The 20240-nt window shown below is 38.9% G+C and overlaps 1 protein-coding gene across 1 annotated transcript in view; it reads right to left on the reverse strand.

Annotated features, from left to right (window-relative positions):
* The window catches only part of stpg2 (sperm-tail PG-rich repeat containing 2), a 69876-nt gene extending 51326 nt beyond the window's left edge, over positions 1-18550 (reverse strand). The window contains 8 exon segments of the mRNA XM_051951233.1: positions 2161-2268; positions 7408-7499; positions 7502-7518; positions 8533-8648; positions 12468-12626; positions 14929-15096; positions 15490-15593; positions 18300-18550. Of these exon segments, the coding sequence (XP_051807193.1) occupies positions 2161-2268; positions 7408-7499; positions 7502-7518; positions 8533-8648; positions 12468-12626; positions 14929-15096; positions 15490-15593; positions 18300-18405 (870 nt within the window). The 5' untranslated portion in view covers positions 18406-18550.
* Between the last annotated feature and the right edge of the window lie 1690 nt (positions 18551-20240).

Raw genomic sequence — 20240 nt, forward strand, 5'->3', positions numbered from 1 at the left:
CAGTCTTTCTCCTGTGATGTATTTTTGGTCAGGCAGAGAACTTTATGAAATACCCTTGTGGTGTTACAAATGGCATCGAATGTTGGTGGAATGGATGGATGAAGGCCAGGAAGCAAGATCCTCAGTTCGACCTCATTCACAAGTAGCAGATTATCTCTGAATCCCAGCGATCACTGCAGAGGCCTGAGTTGGTCTGGAGTCTCAGCTCTCCATCAGCGTGTTTGCTCACAAAACAAGTCCATATTATCATCATTTTCTGGGAAATTAAACAAGAATCCAAAGCTGCATTTGCTAGATGATGGCAAAGCTAGCTAGCAAACTGTAGGCTATGTGAGGTGTGGACACTCATGGTCAAGAAGGAGAGCTACTGAGGTTAATGCACTCTAGTTTTAATAATGCTATAGTATTAGCTGTCATGTAAAGTAAGACTCCAGTGTGTCCTCGAGCCATGATTTGTGCTCTGCCCAAAAGATCCTCAACACAAAAATAATGAAAAACAGTTCTAACACCACAATAAACATATTTTAGAAGACCAAAAATGAACCAAGAAAAGGTAAAGAAGACATTAGTAGAGGAGTGAGTGCAAGGGAAATCGAGGAAAAGCCATGTTTTCACAAAGAGTCTGGTTGAATGCTTTGATATTGGGAATTTGGGAAGTCAAAAGAGGGAGGAGAGGTGACTACAGAAGACTCCAACTGTTCTGCTTATCTTCCCCTCCCTCCCTCCTTTATTCCCTCCTTCCCTCGTTTCCTCTCCATCCCTCCACAGGATAACAGTGTCAGATGGAACCGGACTCACAGGGAGACGAAGATCTAAGAAAACCGTCGCTCTTAGTTCTGCCATGGAGATGACTTGTGACACATGCACACACTCACACATGTTCCTTGGTGGGTGTCAGTGACGACATCAGAGGGTCGACGCACTAACGCAGCATGCGGCCGGGGAAATTAGGTCAGAGCAAACTCTGACACACACATATGTGCACACACATCAAATAAACCCAAGAATCCTGAACTGGTTGTTCTCCCCAGGAAACTACAAAAATGTTAATATTTCAGACATTAAAAAGGTAATTTTAGAGAACCTGTAGTGCTTACAGAAAAATCTAGGTGTACATTTGCTTGCATATCAGCAATACCTGCAAACCTGACTGGGATGAATATCTGTCTACAGCTGAAACTCACACACATGTACGTCTGAATTTGTGATGGTGAGTGTGAGCAGACACGATGGCATTGTGCATGTGTGTCTCAGAGTGATAATTAAAACATCAGTCAGAGTTTCACAGGAGTGAATCTGTGGGATGGTGCCGCAGAGGAGGAGTGTAGAGCTATTCCTGAAACCTAAAAACTACACATTTTCACATCCTTCATCTTTGCTCCTTTGAGTCTGCTAATAAACTCATCTTCACCCTCATCTGAAGAAACCCTCCAATCCCGGCACATCAATTAAACAAACAAAGAACGGCTCAGTGTTGTTGATCTGTAACAGATCTTAACTATTCCATATTAAAATCCAGTCTCCTTTAAGAACATATAAATTGAATATATTTGTCTCCTGTAGCTTATGTCTAAGAAACTGTTTTAGCGTGCTCTGGTTGCTTTCCCTGATTGTAGGGTATTGCATAAAGTAATGAATAAGGTAAAGAAAGTGAATTAAGTTTTCCCTGAATGGTACTATATCAGCAGAACAGAAGCTATGGGGCAACAGGAGTGCTTGGGAGGAGAAGAAATAATTAAATGTAAGGTAATGCAGCCAAAAGTGTCATTAACACCGTTGCTCACATTCTACCTTATGCATACTTGTTAATTAGACAGTAACTGCTGTTGCTAAGAGACAGCTAACTACTGCAGCTATGTACAGTAGCTCTTTGCAGTTACAAGCCTACTCATACAAACAGTACAGGTTACTGTGTCATTCTACATGGAAAGCTGTTACAGAAGTTCTGGATTCAGAGACTAATAAATGTGAACAGACAGAGTGATGAATGAAGCAAAAACTAACCAAAATTAAAACTAGAGTCAATACCACAGGAAAGAAGAAACAGAAACTTGAAATGGAGTCAGTCGAATGAAATAATTGTTAAAGAATCTGCTCTGTACAACCTGACTCACATGAAAGTAAACAACACGGCTGCACACAGAGCTGTTTGTGCTTTACCTCAGCTTGTGAGAGGAAGGGACAAGTGAACTTTGGCAGGTGGCCACTGGGCTTGACAGGCTTCTCAAACTGACTTCTGATGTGATACTGGCCTGGACCAGGAACTCCCTGATGGGGAAAAGAAAGAGAAATGTACAGTGAATCAAAAGGAAACTTTGTATTGGGATGCAGATACATGCTTTGATAGTATAACTTTTCATGTAGCTGTGTCAATTAGGAGAGACTGAGAAAGTCAGAGGTAGTGAAAGAGACACTGTGAAGACAGAAGAGACCAGGACAGAAACTTGCTTAGATTTTTTTCTCTTTCAGTGGTAAATTAAGGGCACAAGAGTGAAGGGGAGAGGTTTCAGCATTATGAAGACGAACTAAATGAGAAACACAGCTCACAAATGAAGCAACTGATGAGTGAGTATCCTGTAAAATAAAGCCCTTTTCTTTTTCTGCACTGAAGGTAAGACATTAATTTTTTTTTTAAAAAACATTTCACACTAGAAGAAAACTAACCACAATATGCGCATGTTTGTGTTTTTCATTGACAGCTATAACAATCATGTCACCTGACAACAGAAGACAAGCAAATCCTTTCAGTGCAGTAATTGTGGCGAATAGGAAACCAGCAGCAAACAGCACACTGACTGAGATGCTGACAGCAATATAAGGAAACACTAGAACTTCCTCACACTCATGCCCAAGCCTGTGTTTCCTAATGCAGAGCCAGGACATTTTTGTATTTGTGGTAAACCCAGAAGGTTGCCGGACCAGAGGGGGTTTAACTGGGTCTGCAGTAAAAGAGCATGGATTTCTGTAGTCACTGTTTACACTGTGAGGGGGCAGTGCAGTGAATTCCAGGACAATATGTCTCCTCTATGCCTAAGGACAGTTCAGTCTTTATTCATGAACACTGACCACAGTGCCCTGTAAGAAACCTGTTTCTTGTCCTCAGAATCGGATGTCACATACTTACTGATATTCAGTAAGACTGCCACTAAGAATGCTTTTCTTAAAGGATAAAATATACAGTTGGCCTGAATAAAGGCACTTGACACAGAGAGCAAGATCACTTGTTTAGGTCACTTTTAGCGGGAACTGCTAAGAGTCGCATACATTTTGTTCCACATCTACTGAAATGTTAAGGAGATCTCTGCACCTTTTCTCATCCAGACAGCGCTGAGCACAAGCCAGCAAGAGTTCCAGAACAGGTTCACTATTCACTTTTCATCACCCATGAGGATACATAAGTAAATCTACAGGCTTAGTCGATTTTACGCCATCATTGCGCCGTTCAAATATATGGGCTTATACAAAGGTCAATAAAATTTTGAGCCTGTGAAATAAAATCATTTCCAAGCCGGTGGTTGTATATCACCATACAGAGCTGTAATTCAGGTTTGTGAATGTGTAGAAAAGATTTACAACTGCAGAGGAACAGCTCTCAATCTTCCCACACTGTTTATGACACTTAAGTTACACATCTTCTCAAACAGCATGCTTTAAAAATATGAACTAAAAAGGTGTCTACTGGGATGTTTAGCTTCAGTGGTTGACACAGTGTGGAGAACTTTTCTAAGCAGAAGTTTTCTGCTTAGAATTTGTACTCAGATGTTCACTCTGAGTTTCTGTTTTTTGTTTTTTACAGCACAAATTTTATGTATACCTTGACAAATCTTTATCCACAGATTTCCTAGCAATGATGTACAACCACTGGCTTTGAAATTATATCCAAGCATCTCTATACAAGCTAACAAACATAATGACTCCTTGTGCAAGCCCATAGAAAAACAGTACAATTGTGAGCATATTATACAACCAATATGTTTAGTGTACAGTTTTATGCTAGGCAACCCTATATGTTAGACAGCTGTGCCAAGTATTGTTATTTTTCTTCCCCCGAGAGATGTGGTGCTTCCACATTTCCAAAAAAAACAAGGGCTGCAAACATAATAACACCATCCATTATATTGTTAACATGTAATCCACAACATTTTAAAGATAAATTGACAGGGAACTTTGAATTTACAGGGTGCTATCAGCTACTGCATTGATACAACTCCATTTGTTTTGCTTTTCTGTGCAGGGATACACATGATAATGATGTGTTAAAGTGGGTCGCTTAGTCATTGCCCTTGCCATGCCAGAATGCCTATTTAATGGAAAAAGCCAACACACACAGACTCTTAAACTCTACGGGACCACAGCAGCTCCAAGCCATTATAAGCAGACTGTCTGCTGATCTCCAGGAAGTAAAGGTGTTTGTCCTGAATGTCCCCACTGTGGGAAATGACCCATCTGGTCAGTGTATGTGTGGGAGTACATGTGAGTTGAGGTGCCAGGTACTAATGATGACGGATGGAGGTGCAGCCGTCATGGTAGGTAGGGGTCCAAATACAGCATGGTGCACCCACACACAAAAAAAAAGCTACACAAAAGGCAAAGTTGTTGATTCAAAGTCACAGGATGATTTATATTAAGTTCGAAAATATTTTGGTATTCTTAGGAGCCATATAGGTAAAGAGAGGAAGTACATGTGGAATGAAATGTCTTGTATAATGAATTATGCACAAAAATGAACTACGACCAAAAGGAAAAGAGAAGCAAGGAGAAAATTAGAAAACATAAAAGCTAAGTGCCTTGACAAAAAGATACATTCACCTTTTTCTCATCCACTCCCACATTTTTCAGACTCTGCCTCACTCACTCACTCACTCTAACCCACCGATCGGTGAAATAAGGCATCACAAAGCATTACTCTGCCAGCACAGTCAAGTTCATATGCAGGTGAGTAACTCCCCTCCACTCATCCACCTCCAGTGCAGTGATGTGTGTTTGTATATGTGTGTGTGTGTGTGTGTGTGTGTGTCAGTTGCTAGCCCATAATTACAGCTTATGTTTTACTGCCCTCTATGGGCAAAAAGATAAACTGATAAATCATAATTACTAAGGTAAGGAGGGGTTGAATGATTTCATCTTTAATTGGTTTTACTTGAATAAATCCAGAATAAATCCAAAGTACTTACCTTGACTCCTTTCTCACTGTAAATCACAGTGCGCTATTACAGCTCATTCTGAATCTGTAGTTTTCAAATCCTATTGTGTAAAGAATCAATCTGAATCAAAGTGCGGAGAAGAATTGGGACAAGCTGCTTAACTGTTAAAGAAAGGCGGGTGGTCCTGTTGCTTCAAGACATTAATGGAAAATGTCAAAGCATTAAATTTATGAGCTTTAAAATGTAATTACAACAACATTACATAATACACTTAAACAGGCAGAGGCAGTGCGTCCAGCGCATTATTTAATCATTATGTGCTTATGATGGCTTTCCATTTGCTTCACATTAAATGTCAGTTACAAGAGAAACAAAATAATGCTTGAAACTTTTTTCTTTTATGATTCAGTGTCTCCCACAGGTTAAGAATTTATTTGCTGTGTTTAATACGGTGAGCAGAAAAAACTTACTGATGGTAATATTACTGTATATATGATCTCTTGCTCTTATAGCCAAGACAGAGGATAAATAAAACAAAGCATAATAATAAAGTTCTGTATATACAACAACTACACTGACAGTCATTAAAAACTTTGAGAGCATATTTTTCAACATAATTTTTATTTTGAAGCCCGAAACTGGATTTTCTTCATATGAATCATTTGTTTAGCATATTGGCATACAGAAACAAAAATCTAAAGTTTCAAGAATGATTTCAAAATAAAGAATTTCACAAAAGAAAACAGCACCTGCCAAACACAAAGTCACAACAGTCAGTACCAAGTATGGCCTCCATTTGCTTCGATGCAGGCAGCAATCCGTCGGCGCATGCTTTGGACCAGGCTTCTGATTGTGGGTTGGGAACAGCCCATACGCCTGGCTACATCACTGTAGCTCAAACCGGCCTCCACCATACCCAGTGCCCGGAGACGTTGTTCATGTGATAGACGCGGCATGATGCTGTTCACTGGACTAACAATGGTGGCCTTTTTTGGGCCTTTATATAGGCCTTCAAAACCCATTCTCAAATTGTGCAGATACTCACTGAGTATTGCTTGGTGTATATTTGGTTCACTTTAGCAAAGTGACCAACCCATGTGCAATGAATCATGACAAAATGACAACTCATCATTATCTCAACTACCAGGGCACTAGATCATCAGTAAATCCACAATGAATAATTACAACCCCCTACAAGTAGAATTCTGCGTACATTTCTACCTCAAAGTTTCTATTGACTGTCAGTATACAAACTAATAACAGCTTGTGAAAGTTCTCCACCTCCTTTGGCAGCAAAGTTCATATTGTGTGCTTAAACTTACTTTTCTTCATTTTTTTTTTTTCTTTAAGTTCCAAGACTGGTTAGTGGGGGAAATAGCGTGTTATGCCATCTTGTTACTGTACCCTGTCACTTTTGAAATAAGAAATTACCAACAAAATGTGAAAATATTTTCAGGTGGGCTGTTCAAATAAACTACATGAATGTCATATTAAACCAGTGACTGCTCTGATTACTGACAAGCAAGATCTTACTACAGCCAAATGTATTTATTTTTTCCCCGCAAAACCCCAGTCAGTAATTTATTGTGACTAATGTTAGAGAAAACTTATAGTAGTTTTTGTTATATAGAAAGCACTATTGAGTCAGTTCTTTAACTTGACAGTTAACTGTCACTGGATCAAAGCCTATATCGAGTGAATCCACAAAGATGAATCACAAACTCTCCAGTTACTCTACATTTTAGTACCTTTCAGTTCCTTACATTGGTTGCAACTTCACATCTCACATCTCTGGTTTCTTTGATTGTTCTTGTTTTAGAGGAACAGGAAACAGATTTCAGCTCTGACAAACCAGCTAATGGCTCTATCTACCAGCACTACATTGAAACTAGCTTGTGAACAAAGTGGCGCATTGAGCAAGTAAAATATCAGATACTGTTAGAAATTGAGAGCAAACAGTGGGTTTACTTTACATTCATTTTGCTGGATGTTTTCTAATACACTCATCATAACTTTATAAGCTAATATTATGTCAATGCTGGATTGAGATGAAAAAAACAGTATCAATGCAGGCTTAATGACCACTTGTAGCCACTATATGATACTTCACTTTAAATGAATGTGACTATCCAGCATACCTACCAAGAGCAGAAACAGTTTCCACTCATTAAACTTTTTTTCTTTTTTTTTTAATCAGTGATCCAGACTTATATGTATAGCATCACATGGACACAAATACCTGCCACTGCAAACAGATACTCACCTTCTTTTCCTCTTGCTTTGGCACCAGTTCATGGTAGCGAGGGATGATAAGCTCAGCTCTACCTCTCTGACCCTTTTGAAAGTTCACGTTTCATAGTGTGTTTCTCTAACTCTGCGATAGAAAGAGACAATTACAGTGTCAGTGACAGTACAAGACAGAAAAAACAAATAGAAGAGATAAATAAAAATAAAGAGAAAGAAAATGTAAAAAAAAAATACAAATAAAAATAAGCAGCAGAAGAAAGTAGGGTTGCGGAGATAAAACATATTAAATGAGAAGTCAAGAGAGATGTGTAATGGAAAAATAAATAGGAATAGATAAACAAAACAAAGAAAGATGGAAGCAGGGGACAGTAGAGAGAAGAAAAAAAATAGAGAAAAGGAGCTTCTCCTCATCATAAAGACAGGAAGAAAAAACGCACCAGGAGTAGAGACTTTTCAATCATTTTTAAATGATCCCAACAGTCATATGCATAGCACCGATTTGCTGTATGGAAGTGTACATGTCTGACTGCATCACTTATGTGTAAATAGTATGATTACTCAAATACACACATTCTCTTCTATTATGGAGTCAGTTCCTTTATGAATAGTCGAGTTGGATATGTGCCCACCTCAGTAGAAGTGCTTAGCAAGCCCCATCCTTTGTGGCCATCAATAGAAATGCTATGTGAAAAATGTCAAACATAATGCCCTGGCTGAAGGATCAAAGCAATATTTCACTTGGAGGAACAGCCTCTCTATTCAGCACACATCTCGGTAAGAGCTCAAGAGCAGTGAACTTCTGAGATTAGATGCCCTAAAGCATCTAACCTAACCACCCCCTGGGCTCTTTATTCCTGCTTCAAACTCTGAATTTATGAAAATTTTATCCCAAATATACAGACCGATGGTTAGGCATCAACAAAAGCCATGAATATCCATACTTTTTTACAGCAAATGTTCTCTTCATGGGATTTATATGATACAAATTCAGATTTAAGTAAAATCCTATTTTACAAAATTGTTCCCAATAGGTAGAAATTTAAAAAAAAAAAACCCTAAGAGTGACAGTTTATAGCAATAATTTGACATTTGGGCATTTTGGGAATGCATTAAATTCTTCAGCATGATATATAATACTCACATCTCAGGGTAGTATTGTCCTGGACCTGGTCCACTCTTTACTGGCACATCACCTCTCCTCCCAGTCATGTTGCCAAAGTGGACCCCATTATACTTCTGTCCAGAACTCACCTCTGACTAAGGAAAGAGGAAAAACAGGAAAGAGAAAGGAAAGATACCAAAAGAGTAGAGATGATGATGATCCAAAGAGAAGAGAAGAGAAGAGAAGAGAAGAGAAGAGAAGAGAAGAGAAGAGAAGAGAAGAGAAGAGAGAGAAGAGAAGAGAAGAGAAGAGAAGAGAAGAGAAGAGAAGAGAAGAGAAGAGAAGAGAAGAGAAGAGAAGAGAAGAGAAGAGAGATAACAAAATGATAAATGGATGAACAAAGTATTAGAAAATAGAATTGACTCGTACACACTTATCTGTTTTCTCTTCCAGCCCAGGCTCATAAAGTTGTGGCTGAATGAAATGTGAAGTTCAGCCAAATGCCAGAGTATGTCAGAGATCTGGGGGAGACCCTTCATCCTTTCATATCTCTCTGAGTTTTACAGCCTGCTTCCTCTGCCTCTGGCCTTTTAGATAGGTCCAGTCCACTCTACAGCTTAACAACTGAGAGAGGCTACTGTGGAAATGAGCTGGCCACATTTTAGAGATCTTATGTGTGTATTTTCTACAATATATTCTAACCAGATCTTCGGTGCATGTCACACCACCCTCTCTCTAATGGCATTTACTATCTGTATTTCAACTGAAGCACATGTAGGATAAGCAGTGTGTAATAAACTCACCACCATCCCCAATACGTTTTCACAGCCATATAGTCCTTGTTGCAAATAGTGACTTGTATCTTCAACTTAAAGATCACATTTCTCTATTAAATGCACCACAATAAATGTTATTCCAATATTTTTGTCCTTTTCACACTGTACAAAAAATGAGAGAAGGGTGAGCGAGGAGCTTTCTGTGAGGGCTCCAACCACAGTTTGGTTCCTCAGTTCACTTCAATTCATACTGCTGACATTGACAAAGTCTATTGCAAAACTGCCTTTCATGAATCAAAAATCAAAGCCACTAAATTCATTCAATCTCTTGTCTAACTTCTTCCTTGACCCAACTGTCTGTGTCTGTTCTGTGAGGGAGGTTACAGGAAGATTGGCAGGGAGCCTCAAAACGTTTCTAATTCCATGTGGTGCCTGTCTCCTTATCTCAACTTTAACAGTGACTGGAGGACAAGATCAGAAGTTCTCTTCACTGTGATCCTCAAATCAAGTTTTGAGGACGGGTGATAGGAAACAAGGATGTTTAGATGCTTAGAGTTAAAAAGAAAAACAGAACTGCTCTGCATTGCATGCAAACACATACGAGCACCGTGATGGTATCACAGCTTGCACTGAGCTCTGAGGCACGAATTTCCTATTTATGTCAAGGGGAGCTTTAAAAGAAAAACAAAAACACAGCTAGTGGGTATAAACTGTCACGCTTTTGCCTTTAGTCATTTCTTTTGCCTCGACTTTCTGTTTTCAGTTCACCCACTCCTGTCATTTCAGACCAGCCACTCCCACCTGCCCTTCTTTCCCACCTGATTCTTAATGCCCCTTTGCTCACCTGATTCGGGTCTGTCAGTCAGTTCCGGCAGTGTTTACAGAAATTAGAGCAAAGAAATAAATAAAACAACTTTTTGTGATGTGGACCACGACTTGCCACCACAACAGCTTCAATATGCTTTGGCACTTATTCTTCAAATCCTTTGAATCCTACCAGATGGATGGAACATCATTATTCCAAAAGATATTCCCTCATTTAGCATTTCAGTGGTGGTGGTGGACAGATGGACCTCTGAGCATTCAACTGGGTTGAGATCTTGTGACAACAGAGGCCGTAGCAAATGATTCACATTATTTCCATCAAACCATTCAGTGACCTCTCGTGTCCTATGGATGGCGGCATTGTCATCCTGGAAAAGACAACTCCCCTTGGGATAGAAATGTCCCATTATAGGACAGAGGTGATCACTCAGAACAACTTTGTATTGATTTGCAGTGACTCTTCCATCTGAGGGGATGTGTGGACCCAATAATGTCAGCAAAATGTCGCCTACAGCAGAACTCAGCCACTTGATGGACACTGGAGGGGTTAAGGGTTCAGGTCACACATCTGTATATTACCAGGTCACCACTACTCATCTGCCAGATTGTCTTTGTGATTTGTGCTTCAGCTTTCAAGAAGGCTGTTGCTGCTCTCAGTACTTGCTAGTTTTTTGTGCTTTTTAACATTGCTTGGTATTCCTCTTCTGTCTGCTCCCTGTCTTTGGTGTGCTTTGCCAGGCTTTGGTAACTGTGACCCTGCTTTTTGTAGGAAAAATTCTTTTTGCTTTTTACGACCTGCTTCTTTTGTTGTGCTCTTGGGTCCACTGAACAGAACTCTGATGTAAACATATTCATTCAGTTGTGATAAAATGAAATGGCAGGTTATTTACTGTCTAAATGAGAATAAAATAGTCGACCAGAAATCAAAGTTTATGGTAGTAGGTTTGTGTGTGGGCTGGATCTATAAACATCTACACAACACTCCAAATACCGCAGACTATTATATGGGGACAGTACTATAGGTTACTGAAGAAGAAAAAGCACTATCAATACGTACAGAATGTTAACAAATTGAAAGGAAAGACTCACTGCACAGCAGAAAACTACAAAAACAAAGCACATTTCCCACAACAGATTCTGCTATGACCCCAGTCGTAAATGAAGCTCTTTCATTGAATGGCCAGTTGGCAAGTGCTGCTATCTAAACCTCCCACATGTGAATCCAACTGATTCACATGCTCTAGCTACTTTATATTAACAGTTTGTGTTCCACATCACCATCTGGCTGGGTGTTTAATGATCATCTACCAAATCTAATATCACACAGTCTAATCTATCAAAATACCTTGTGGTGACACGGTTTCTGATCTAACACTACTTACAGAATTATTCAGAGATTTCAACATATCACGTACCTAAGCGAGTTTGCCTGTGGTGAGTCCGTCCTGGCCAATGTAATAGTGTAATAGTTTATTGTATTTTATTGCTAATGTAATAGTTGTGTCAATAGAGACTTAAACCATAAGTTTAGGGTCAGTTTATAAAATCGATTAAGATGTTTTTGTGTATCTCAATAACACCCAGATAGAAAACAAATGTATGTACTTCAGATTTCAGTAGAATGTTTTTATCATTCAAAGGTTGTCCCAGCCACTTTGAAGTTACGTCCTCAGAAAACCACTTAATTCCGCCTCTCTACACTTTTGAACTCAGTCAGAGCATGGGGTGGGGGAAGTGTTGGAGTTTAAAGAAACGAGTGTGTCAGACGGATGAACAGAGGGAGGGAGACAGACGGAAACAGAGGTTGAACTTTCAAAGGGAGAGCAACAGAAGTTGAGACGAAAAAAAGAGCCATGGATGGATGCACTGCTGATAGCCCTAAATCACAGCACGCCTCTGTGCCTGCGCCGGTGTGTTGACACAACCTCGGCCAACACTCAAGGACGCTGTTGACTTCCTCCGGTCATTAACAGATGAAAAATTGCTTAATTGAGAGCTAGACCAGCAGGCGTGTGCATTATTTTAAGTGAATATTGTAATATAGCTTGAAGAATAATTACTAATGGCTCTCTTTGTCGGCATGTAAAATGGATGAGCATTGGTGCGCTGTGGCTTTTTTAAAGTGGAGCTGCATTCATTAGCTATGGAAATGGGTTTTGGGCCAACTGAATGAGATGGGGTGGGGGTTCAGTGGTGCATTAGATCTACCTAACACTAATGGACCTCGCCTCATGGCAGAGTAAGCACACTCAGACACACACTTGTACAAATTAATGAAAGCACACATGTATGCACAAGTGCTTCACACTCTCTGATGGATGTACATTCAAACATTGACAGAACTGTGCACGTGTGTGTGTATTTTGTCCTTACCAGCAGTGGATTGTAGTAGGCTGGCCCCAGGGTTGGATCGCTAGGAGGGGGCTTTTGCTTGCGGAGCACACCCAGGACATCCTCCTCATAGCCATAGGCCTGGCCCGGAGAAGGAATGGATGGGATATCTGACTGATGAACCAGCCGGAGACTTTTAGCCTGCAGTCAGTGCGCAGAGAGAAAAGGCAGGAGAAAAGCAGTAAGAGCGGTGCGAAAAGTCAGGGATTCTGATGGAAAAAATGCCCTGGCTTTCAAAGCAGCTGAACACTGCCTGGGGCCAATATAGTGTGAGACTGAAGGAGGGACAGAGACAGAGCGAGGAGGAGTGAGAGACGTAGCAGATAAGAAGCAAAAGACAATCGGGAAAACAGAGGAAGAAAGACGTAAAGACCAAAGAAGCAGAATGTAGAAGTGTAGAACTTCAATAACAACACAATCTGCTGAGAGAACATGTACAAAGATTTCGGTGAAAATGGAAAGACACGACTCTACTACTAACTTTCCACAGCTGGAAGAAATACACATGCGCATTTGTGCTATTCAAATATTTACAGCAAGCATAGAAGAAGAGTGTCTGCAGAGATTTGTTCGTGTTTGGTGTGGAGGTGAAAGTTTCTGAGGATCCGTTCACTTTAAGGAGTGAGTTGCTGGTGTCGGTATTCTTCAGATAAAAGCCCACAGCTCAGTAGTAACTCAAAGCTCATCATTGTGCATGCAACACGTCATTTCAGCAGCTAGTGGATGGAAAGTCATCATCATCACCATCATCAGAGTTCATAGCAAGGCTAAACTCACTCATTTTACTACTACAGTATCATTTCGACAAAGCTACAGGCTATTGAACAGGTTCCAGTACCCAAATTTCAACAAAGTTCCTATATCATGTCAGGAATAAATGAAAAGAAAACCGGTGTCTTACTTTGTTTGAAAATGCTGTAGTTTAAACTCTCAAAGCAGCTTAGACATTATGTTTTATTGCAAGCAAGAGAAAGAGTTTGCTGTAGTAAATATGGATTTACACTGTTACACAGCTACTCTGTCCGCTGAATTTGATGAACTGTTATGCTAAACCTACATAGGCATTTTGACAAAACATCGTTGTTTCTGTACACCAAACACAAAATCTGAATTTAAGAATTGTTTTTGCCTACAAAGTAGAGTTAAAATGAACACACCATTAATCTTCTGTCTTTAGTCACTGCTGTTCTGTAAGAACCAGAGTATCCCTGGTCACTCTGAGGTCTAACTCTGCCACTGTTACTGCTGCTGGCATTGTAATTCAGCATATTCAGCCTAATAAGGTCACTATCACCTATGATAACACTGTACTTCAGATAAGACTAGCCCAAGCATAGAGGTTCATCATAGGTTTTACAGCAGTATAAAGAATAACATGATACATTTCAAATATATCTCATCTTTCTGATCCTTGTTGAAATTCTGCATTTATCTATTTAGGAAAAAGGTACTGTAATTACACCAGCTGAAACCAAGTTACAGATTCTTACAAGAGGATCCCTGTGTGTGGTGTGTCTATGATTTCACACCTCATTTTCTCCATCATTATCATGTTTACTAAGCCTCTGTCACATGTTTTAAATTACATGACAAATGTGATGAAATTTCTGGCTTATTAAATATAATTAGTGCCATTGTATATTTACTATGTAGCACCTGCCTGTTCACAATATTAATTACTGAATATCACACTTTTTAGAATGCACAGCATATGTGTCAGATCAGATGGTGTATTTTTTTTTTTTTTTTTACAAGAGAGGTGTGACTCTTTTTGACCAAAGTCTGGTGATAGCATTTTATTTAACAGTTTTAAAACAGCAGCTTGATACTCTCACATTGGTGCTGAAATGGCAGGACTGCCAAAGATAAGGATTAACGTACTGGCAAGGTAGAGTCTGCAAGTGCTGGCAGCCTCTTCATTTGGAGGGGGCACAGCTATTCAAATCTTTTGTTTGACAAATGCACACACAGAGCACATCACAGAGCTGGGAAAAGTTTTATGCGTCATTGTATTTGTATTGTATTGTATGTGTGAAAATTAAAGTAGTTTAGAGCTGGCAGGACTGCAGAGGGGAGTCATGAAACACAGGGGGGCTCCTATAAATCTGACAGCACATCAGACAAAAAGCAAATAATTGTGTGCGTTACATGACTGGAAATATGCATACCAACAGTAGTGTTGGTATGCAAGTCAAAAGCCTGCACATGTAAATTCCATTCCCAGCTTTTGTTTCTATTGTTTTAGATGACTTTTGATCTACAGTGAGTCCTCAGTAGAGTAAACTAAAAGTTTAGTTTTTCCACAAATACATTTCCAACTGAACAGACATTGTATAAAAACTAACTTGGACGGATGGCATAATAACCTAAAAAGAGAAAATCTACAAGTCATTGTGAGTGCTACTGATTTACATCACACTCGTGTCTTCACCCATATGCCTACCATTTTTCTGCCAAGCTTCTCTGGCTGTCCTACATTAGCCGTCATGGCCCTGAGAATATTTTCTGAGGCAGGCAGCACATTGTAGGCCCCAGGGCCAGGAACCTCTGACACCACATCCTCAAAACGCTTGGAGCGGTTCTGAAGGCTGCAGCCACCCTGGATGTTTAGCTGTAGAGGCAAAGGTTGAACAAAAAGGCAAGCAAAGTGAGACATGCAGTGCAATCGAAATAGTTTCACTTGGCACTGAAAAATATTTTCCTAAACTGGTTTTGTAACAATATGCAAACATCATCCTCAGTTACCTGTCATTTTCCATATTGATACATACTTTTATATAATTTAACTGGGAACAGCAAATTATAGATCTTATCATGATCTCCTGGAAAGTGAAATTAGTTGTTCCTCACAACCATCTCTCATCACATGTCCTCTAATGGTGTTTCCAGTTATACATGTAAAATAATAACTTTCAATAACTATTTCCTTCTTGAATGCACCCCCTAAAAATACACTTAGCCATTAACTCATTTGTAATTTTATTTCTCTAAAAACCAACAGTACCTTGAGAGGTAAAGAGTCATATTGTCCAGGTCCTGGCATCTCATCACTGGATATTATGAATATTGACTGCCTGTTGGTCAAGGACAAGAAGGGAGCATAGCCATCTGTAATAAAGAAAAACTCGCAAAAATGAGATGTACAAGTTGCATGACTACACTGGCCAAGATGATGTATGCTGTTTGTTTATTAACCCTTGGAACTCCACAGCCACCAGCAGGTTTAAAAGGTATTTTTCTTTTTCAAAAACTGTGAGAAAAAATAAATACTTTATCAGAGCAAGAAACTGCCCCAACTTTCTCAAGGTCCTTGAACAAAGTGTGTACAATGTGCACACCCATCTGTAAAACTGACCAAAGCTTGGCTTTGTAGATCTGTGTTCCTCATTTCAAATGTGAAGCCATTAGTGACTTAGCTGTGACCAACAATTATGCCACAAAAATCCAGGGACTGCTACTGTACTAGACTGAACTACACACGTGGACAAAATTGTTGGTACCCCTCAGTTAAAGAAGGAAAAACCCACAATTCTCACTGAAATCACTTGAAACTCACAAAAGTAACAATAAATAAAAATTTATTGAAAATTAAATAATCAAAATCAGCCATCACTTTTGAATTGTTGATTAACATAATTATTTAAAAAAACAAACTAATGAAATAGGGCTGGACAAAAATGATGGTACCCATAACTTCATATTTTGTTGCACAACCTTTTGAGGCAATCACTGCAATTAAACGATTTCTGTATTTGTCAATGAGCGTTCTGCAGCTGTCAACAGGTATTTTGGCCCACTCCTCATGAGCAAACAGCTCCAGTTGTCTCAGGTTTGATGGGTGTCTTCTCCAAATGGCATGTTTCAGCTCCTTCCACATATGTTCAATGGGATTCAGATCTGGGCTCATAGAAGGCCACTTTAGAATAGTCCAACGCTTTTCTCTCAGCCATTCTTGGGTGTTTTTGGCTGTGTGTTTTGGATCGTTGTCCTGTTGGAAGACCCATGACCTGCGACTGAGACCAAGCTTTCTGACACTCGGCAGCACATTTCTCTCCAGAATGCCTTGATAGTCTTCAGATTTCATCGTACCTTGCACACTTTCAAGACACCCTGTGCCAGATGCAGCAAAGCAGCCCCAAAGCATTACTGAGCCTCCTCCATGTTTCACCGTAGGGACAGTGTTCTTTTCTTCGTATGCTTGGTTTTTGAGTCTATGAACATAGAGTTGATGTGCCTTACCAAAAAGCTCCAGTTTGGTCTCATCTGTCCAAAGGACATTCTCCCAGAAGCTTTGTGGCTTGTCAACATGCATTTTTGCAAATTCCAGTCTCGCTTTTTATGAGTTTTTTTCAGCAGTGGTGTCCTCCTTGGTCGTCTCCCATGAAGTCCACTTTGGCTCAAACAACGACGAATGGTGCGATCTGACACTGATGTACCTTGACCTTGGAGTTCACCTTTAATTTCTTTGGAGGTTGCTCTGGGCTCTTTGGATACAATTCCAACGATCCGTCTCTTCAATTTGTCATCAATTTTCCTCTTGCGGCCACGTCCAGGGAGGTTGGCTACTGTCCCGTGGGTCTTGAACTTCTGAATAATATGAGCCACTGTTGTCACAGGAACTTCAAGCTGTTTAGAGATGGTCTTATAGCCTTTACCTTTAAGATGTTTGTCTATCATTTTTTTTCGGATGTCCTGGGACAATTCTCTCCTTCGCTTTCTGTTGTCCATGTTCAGTGTGGTACACACCTTTTCACCAAACAGCAGGGTGACTACTTGTCTCCCTTTAAATAGGCAGACTGACTGATTATGAGTTTGGAAACACCTGTGATGTCAATTAAATGACACACCTGAGTTAATCATGTCACTCTGGTCAAATAGTTTTCAATCTTTTATAGAGGTACCATCATTTTTGTCCAGGCCTGTTTCATTAGTTTATTTTTTTAAATAATTATGTTAATCAACAATTCAAAAGTAATGGCTGTTTTTGATTATTTAATTTTCAATAAATTTTTATTTATTGTTACTTTTGTGAGTTTCAAGTGATTTCAGTGAGAATTGTGGGTTTTTCCTTCTTTAACTGAGGGGTACCAACAATTTTGTCCACGTGTGTACAGGCTGGGCTTACATCGCATAAATAGGAGATAAGTAGGAAGATGAATTAAAAATGCAAATACGTAAATATCTGTAGTATATACTGTCACCATTTTCACTAGTTTTGAGTACACCTGTGGACACCTGGAAAATGTTGCATATTTTGGTTCTGGGTGTTTTTAATTTTTGTTAAATACATAATCAAAGAAGTGCAACTGTTGTGTATTATAAGTTTGTCATACTGCACAAAATACATTTTTGAGTTCTCTCTACTTCTAGCAATGATTGTGTTATTTCCATAGAAGTGTAAAACTTTACATTGAACTGAAAAATGAGCCTAAGTTGAGGAAAATGCGAGAAGAAATAAAACGCCTAGAAACTGCTTGACATTCATAGGGTTTGTTATACATTTCAGCTTACATATTGTTTAATTAATAGTTACACTGCCAGATATAATAATTTGTCTTCAACTGTGGGCAGCAAACCCAGGCAAAAACTGCGAAGAATTCTGGGAACTAATAAACTGTTATTCTGTCATTTTGCTAGCTGTTTTTCCGGTGATGTTAGCGTTTTAAATTAAAGCTAGCTAGAGTCAGTTTAATTTCAGTTTTAAAAAATATATATCCGTGCCCTATTTTTTTTTCTTGAGAAACCGTATAGAAGAATTTCTCGAGTAATCTACAGTATTTCACGAAAGTCTTGCCAGTATCTAACTCCTGCTACCTGCTTCGGTGTAACTGCGCTGGCTGACATTGTAGGATCCGGGTCCAACAGCCGATGAAGTAGCGCCTGTTGCCACGAAGGTCACTCTTGGAGCTCGTCCATACATTTTGACTCACACTCTCCACTTAGCTTCACTGAACAAAAGGCTTCAAACAACTGCCTGAGTGCTCCCGAAGGTATAGTTGTCCTTTTGTGTGAAAATGTAAAATGAAACACTATGTCCTGCACTCCTCTCTATAGTGCCTTTACTGCGCTCGTCGTTGCTAGGATACCACATATCGTTACACAGTGACCGGAGTCAGGAAACCAACGAAGAAGAAAAAAAAAGTTAAGTGAAAACTAACTTCCCTTTATGGAGGTTTTCTACCTTCTGTATCAAATGAACATTTTTGTAACTCCAGTACGCTGTAATAAATTACTGTAATTATTATACAGCCAAATTCTAAAAGTAAAAACGGTGAAATCAGATTTTTAGGAGTTCAAAAATAAGAATGATTATAAACAGCACTCTGCCGTAAAAACTGACAGCCTAAACTGAATAAAAAGAAACTGACACAAACTAGAAACAAAACAACACAAAACGACAGACTAGACACAAACAAGATAAAAACACAAACTAAACACAAGACAAAAAAAGAGAGGCAAAACAATACAAACAGAACAAAAACAATACAAAGAAAACACAAAACAATACAAAACGACATACAAATTGACAAACTAGAGACACATCGACAAAGAACATATAGTACAAAATGACACCGATGAGGCACAAAATGACAAGAATCAGACACAAAAAAACACAAATGAGACGTTAAAAGACAAAAACAGACACAAAGCAACACAAAAAAGGACACAAGGCAACAAAAATTAGACAAAAAAATGACAAAATGGGACACAAAACAATGTAAACAAGGCACAAACAACACAAAATGACACAAAAAGACACAAATGAGACACAAAATGACAAAACAATCAGACACTAAGCAAGACAAATGTGACATTAAAAGACAAAAACCAGTCACAAAACAACACAAATAAGACACAAAGCAATACAAACTAGACAAAAAATGACCAAAAAAACGTGACACAAAACAATGCAAGCAAGACACAAGATGCAAAACAACACGAACTAGACAAACAAAAACCAAAAAAAAGACACAAGACGATACAAATAAGACACAAAACAATGCAAAATGAAGTACAAGATAACACTGTAAATGAGAAATTGTTTTCAACTGATCTTACCTGGTAAAATAAAGAATAAATAAATAACAAAAAAAACATACAAATGAGACACAAAATGACAGAAACTAGACACAAACCAATGCAAATAAGACACAAAATAGCAGCTACAGTAAATGCTGATTACAGCGACAACACAATATAAATACAATATATCACAAGTAAATCTATTTAAAATATTAAACCATAAACCTCATGTTGTTGTAGAGTGGTACTGCATTCAATTATAGTCAATAATTACTTAAGTATATTACAACAGTAACACTGTAAAAACAGGTGACAATAATTTATTGTCATTTTACATGTAAAATTTTTATAGTGTAACAATGTCAATTTTGCTAGCATTATTGGCTTTGCTGGGATATTTGGAAAAAAAAATCTCCTGTAAACTATTTCCTTAAACTGCATAATGTTAAGTCAGTAGGCAGTTAACTGATACATGTTTTTATGGTTGTTGCCAAGGAGCAATCATAGTCCAATCCTACCATCTAGTGGATGAATAAAATGAGGCAGCCTATATGCGTGCAAGTGCATTTGCAGTTAGAGCTCATTCAAACAGAAAAGGAACTCTTTCATTAAACAAATTACATCTACATTGCTTGCTTGTTTTGGAGATTAAAACAACAGTTTGGCCTTAATGTGCCACTTTTGGCACCATTTCTGTTGTCATTTGTAGTCTTCGTCTGCTTGATCTTGCAC

Source organism: Acanthochromis polyacanthus, chromosome 7, assembly GCF_021347895.1.
Source record: "Acanthochromis polyacanthus isolate Apoly-LR-REF ecotype Palm Island chromosome 7, KAUST_Apoly_ChrSc, whole genome shotgun sequence".
Lineage (NCBI taxonomy): Eukaryota > Metazoa > Chordata > Actinopteri > Pomacentridae > Acanthochromis > Acanthochromis polyacanthus.